At 54.7% G+C, this 5,223-nt stretch overlaps 1 protein-coding gene across 1 annotated transcript; it reads left to right on the forward strand.

Moving 5' to 3' along the window:
• Window positions 1-2,646: 2,646 nt before the first annotated feature.
• Window positions 2,647-4,534, forward strand: SPRG_08740 (hypothetical protein). Its single transcript, XM_012347972.1, has one exon. The coding sequence runs from the start codon at window positions 2,735-2,737 to the stop codon at window positions 4,424-4,426; it is 1,692 nt and encodes a 563-aa protein (XP_012203362.1). The 5' UTR covers window positions 2,647-2,734; the 3' UTR covers window positions 4,427-4,534.
• Window positions 4,535-5,223: the final 689 nt, after the last annotated feature.

Here is a 5,223-nt window from a genome sequence, read left to right on the forward strand (position 1 = left end):
AAGGGAAGTCAAGGGACATCAATCTCTTGGTGGAAACGTGCTGTGTCGGGGTGGGTCGTAGCGACTGGGACGTTGGACCGCGGTTCTAGAAGACGACGATGGGACGACGCAGTCTGTTTCCAGTGTAGAGGATGACGATCTGGTTTGGTGAAGACGGCATCTTGGCGTTTGTATGGAGTGCCCATAGAAGACTCGGGTTGCGGCTTTCTTGGGCGTTGAAGTGCAAAAACGTTGAAGGTGACGGGCATATCGGGTGGCGTAATATTATTCGAGTACGCTGGAAGAGAATTGAAAAAGTTGCATCGTGACCTGATAATGTGGGCACTTTGTCGTTGATAGCTAGCCTGACAGTCAAGAGGGGAGGTTGTGTAAAATGGGTGTTTTGCGAACTTTTTGCTGCAGTGTGCTTGGGAAAACGCACACCTCGTCCTGTATATACGTATTGCTCCTCAAATCACGCCTCGTGTACTGGATCACCGGCGACGTGCACCCGAAATTCAATCCATTTTAAATTCTAAAACGGAAATCTCCTACCGGTACCAGAAAGTCTTACTACCGGTGTTAGTAGGATCAACTTACCCATGTCTAACGAGGCAGAGACCCAACCACTGCGACGTCACCTGCTCTTCGTCAAACTAGGACCCGCTTTCAAAATTCCAACATATACGAGCCCAGCATTACGCCCGCAATGTGAGTTTGCGGCCCCTTCTGTTGACTCAGACGCGAAAGGACGCTTCTCAACGGTGGGGTTTTTGATTGGGCCTCCACGGCGCCACTGACAGTGTCTGTACGACGCTCCGAACACGTTGTTTGTTGATGTAGTAGTACCTTACGACCCTCCTCACTGCTGGCTCCAACGGCAAGCGCCGTGGACAATTTAAATTTCATGGCAGCCGCCAACCCACCACCCGCAGCAGTACCGTCACGCCGCCGTCGCCAGCAGACGCCGGAGCAAATGGAACAGAGTCGGCGACGCGCAAAGACATACTACACCCTGCATCGCGACAAGGTGCTCGCCAAGCTCAAGGTGCGCTACGAGCAAAACCAGGAGAAAGAGCGCTCTCGTCGGCGAGAGAGCTACGCGCAGACCCGAGCAAAAAAACGCAGCACCCGACCACTAGACCGACCAACACAGCACGCTCACTCCCTCGCCTTTATCCTCAATTAAGAAAAAGTCCTCTTAGCCTACACCTCTGTCATGTATTTCATTGTAAATCCAGACACCTCTCGGATAACTGTCTCCAGTTTCAAGTGCTGAGTGAGAAGCCGTTCAACGGTGACGACAACGAATACCCAGTCACCAGCCCATGAAAGGTATCCAACCTACTCGGATAAATCCAATTTATGCTATCTGGTACTACCGCTAGAACATCGAAACCTTGGATAGATCGGACATATGTTTGTGCGCTTTTCCAGCCGATCGAGGCGCCGGCTCGACCAACACATACTTCTTGAAGTATGCCTCTAGCTCACCGCGTCCTTGGCATGTGAAAGAGGGTCGAGGTTCTATATGAGAATGCAGGCAGCACCATCTATCGATCTACGAACACGGTGGGGAAGGACGAGTCGAACCAGTGCTCGCGTTGTGTGGACGAGACCATGGTGTAACACTAGGTTCCTGGTGGAATTTTCAAGTTCAGCAGCTGGTATTGACGCTCTGACTGTGTTGGTATAGACCATGTGTCAGAGCGTACCCAACGCTCTTTTGATGGTCACCACGCACTCGTTGTACGGAGACATACAAAGTTTACTATGGCCCTTGTTTCGAGTCGTTTCGAGCTGACACAACAAATAGAAAATGTTTGTACTGGTGGTTATCGGGTTGACGACTACGACTACCGGTACTGCGAAGGAAATGTTGCGCATCGACTTGATGATGGTACGGGTCTCTCCTTGGACGCAACCGAACTGCTGTCCACTCGATCGGCGTCTGATTTGGTGCGTCTCTATTCGCGTCTCGGTTCATCTTTGGTTCGCACGATTACAGGTCGCCAAAGTCCCATCCGAACGCCAAGATAAAAATTCCAATGCGCTAGCCACACGTACCACGCAATAATCTGATCGCGATCGGTTCAAACCACTATAAACTATGAACCATATCTACAAGCGTCGTCTCATTGCCGCCTTCTGGGACCATGACCATAGCGAAATTATTCCCAGAACCTAAAGTCAAAAGTCGACATCGGCTTCGCTGCGGTGAGCACACATTTGTGTAGGCCAATGCTTGGTCGTCGCTCGTTGCACAGTACTGTAGGGGCCGTGCGCGATGGCTATATCGACGGCCTAAGCTTGATTTCAACCCATCTCACACTTGTTCGATGGCTTTGTACTGAGTACTGAGGCTGCCGTCAACGTAGTGTTCACAAAATCCAGTTTGTTATCAGGTGACATCGCTCCAAAGCGTACTTCTTTCTTTCCCAGTGTAGTACCACGTGTATCAATAGTAAGCTCAAGTCCCACCCCGCCCCGCTACCTTCAACCTTTTTCTTCCAGAAAGCCGCAACCCGAGTCTTCTATGGGCACTCCATACAAACGCCAAGATGCCGTCTTCACCAAACCAGATCGTCATCCTCTACACTGGAAACAGACTGCGTCGTCCCATCGTCGTCTTCTAGAACCGCGGTCCAACGTCCCAGTCGCTACGACCCACCCCGACACAGCACGTTTCCACCAAGAGATTGATGTCCCTTGACTTCCCTTCTCACTTTTCCTTTGCCGCCTTCCAGCTCACGCTATGCAACGCGAGGTGTTGACGACGGATCGCGTCTCGTACATTGCGTCGCTCGACAAGCACGCGGCCGATGGCAACGACTACGAAGACGCCAAGACGCCCGGTGACCTCGAAGACGGCGCGCTCCGTGACGGCGGCGCCCTTGTCTACTCGTCGCCCGAGATCCTCGCGCTCATCTACCAGTACGCGATGGTCGGCATCGTCTACGGCGGCTTCTCGGTGATGAAATACCCGATTTTGACCGGGTACTTTGCGCTCGAGACCAACGTGCTCAACTCGGCGTACGCGCTTTTGAGTCTCGGCTGGTCGCTCAAGTTTGTGTTTGGTATGCTCAACGACTGCTTCCCCATCTTTGGCTACCACCGCAAGCCGTACATGCTTCTCGGGTGGGGCCTCACGGCCGTGCTTTTGGTCGTTACGGCCATTCGCCCAGCGGGCGAGGCCAACTCGCAGACCGACGGCTCGACGTTTGCGCTCCTGTGTACGTGCACGGGCTTTTGCTACGTCATGGCCGACGTCGCCCAAGACGGCTTGATGCTCTCGTACGCGCAGCGCGAGCCGATCGCGCTTCGAGGTCGTCTCCAGTCGTACATTTACGGCACGCGGTTCGTCTTTGCGGCCATTATCGGCGCGATCTGCGGCTTTTGCCTCAACTCCAAGCAGTTTGCTGGTCAGTTTGACTGGGACATTGGTGTCAACGGGTACTTTTGGATTCTGGCCGTCCCCGCCGTCATCAACATTCCGATCGTCTGGTTTTTCATCAAGGACACCAAGACCGAGGCGGTTCCGTTCAGCATTTACTTTGGCAAGCTCTGGACGCTCGTCCAGAAGCGCGCGGTGTGGCAGGTGCTCATTTTCAACTTTGTGTTCAACTTTTTCACGACCAGCATCCTCTCGACCGCGAGCTCGTATGTCATGCGCTACTGGGCCAAGGTCGACAGCCTCAACAACGCCATCATCTCGGTCGTCGGCAACCTCCTCTTTGCCGTCGTGCTCTACGTCACGGGCATGTACGGTACGCACTGGAACTGGCGCTACGTGCTCGTTACGACCGTCCTCATCGCCAACGTCATCGATTCGGTCTGCCAGTTCTGCACCATCTACGACGTGGTCCGGTACCAGTGGTTTTACCTTGGCGTGCCGCTCCTCGAGCAGATTCCGCTTGGCATCAACTTTGTCGTCGGGACCTATGTCATTGTCGAGCTCGCCGAGCCGGGCAGCGAAGGCGTCATGTACGGTCTCCTGACGACCATCTCCAACCTCCCGGGCACCTTTGGCACGCTCGTCTCCAACGTCATTTGCGCGCAGCTCGCGTTCAGCAAGGCGCTCATCAAGGAAGACGCGCCGGTCACGCGCGACGCGGTCGCGTACTCGTACTACATTCAGTACGCGTCCATTGCCATCGGCTGCTTTGCGGTCGTCTTGCTCCCGAGCCAGAAAGCCGCGGTCGCCGAGCTCAAGAAGAACGGTGGCAGCCAGCCGCGGATCGCTGCGTTCATCTTTTTTACGCTTTTCACGACGCTCTGCGTGGCCGTCACGGGCAGTCTCAGCTCCATGTACGAGAGCACCAACTGTCTCTTGCTCGCGGGCGGCGAAGGCTGCGAAGTGGCGCCCTCGGGCACGTACCTCCTCGGCATCTTTGTGCCCGTGGGTCTGGCGCTGCTCTTGATCGCCAAGTTTGCCTTCTTCCACTGATATGGGCAAAAACGGAGATCAGGCGATCGCTGTCGCGAAGCTACTACGTCAGACGAGAGTAGAAAATGTAGTGTGTCATGTGGATTTGAATTGGAGTTTGAATTGGAATATGACTTTGACTTTCAACGGCGGCGAACGGGAACGAGGACCACCCTGCCATTTGACCGAGTCGAGAAAATTGCAAGTGCTGCGTGCGACAACATGTCGCCCTGAACCGATTTTGATGGGACACGATGTCGTTTTAACAGGATGGTCTAGCCTTTTACCTGTCCATACACAGCGAGCGACGCCGGCGCGTTACCGTGCTCTCGGACGCCTGTGTCGACCCATGGCCGCTCACACCTACGCGGTCCAGGCCGATGTCGACTCGATACTGGTTGTATCTTTGCAGCGCCCACTAACGACATTGCACATAGCGCACGGAAGTTGAAACTTACAATTATGTGTCAAATGTCACAAAAAGTACATTTCATTACAAGTTGATTCGATGCATGTTGTTTGTGGTATTAGTAAATAGATGAATGGTTCATAATCGAGAGTCTCCTAGTGCGCGCGTTGCTTGTTGCGCGCGTCGCGCAGGATGCGCTCGACGGTCAAAGCGAGCGCACTCGGGCGAGGGCACGCTGTCGCCAGAGGCGATGTGACGGCTGCCTTGCGTGGCGCCGCGTGGATCGTAGGGCGAAGCGTGCACCCTGCGAGCTCTTTGGCGGCCTTTGCGGCCGCGCGCTCGGCCACGATCGTGTGGCGCGGCTTGGAGAGGCGCTCGTGCACAGGCACCGCTGCCGGCGCCGGGTGGA

This window comes from Saprolegnia parasitica (assembly GCF_000151545.1).
Source record: "Saprolegnia parasitica CBS 223.65 unplaced genomic scaffold supercont2.40, whole genome shotgun sequence".
Lineage (NCBI taxonomy): Eukaryota > Oomycota > Saprolegniomycetes > Saprolegniales > Saprolegniaceae > Saprolegnia > Saprolegnia parasitica.

Bases quoted from the DNA above. Each gene is read 5' to 3' on its own strand.
- SPRG_08740 (XM_012347972.1), top strand. From the start codon at position 2,735: ATGCAACGCGAGGTGTTGACGACGGATCGCGTCTCGTACATTGCGTCG.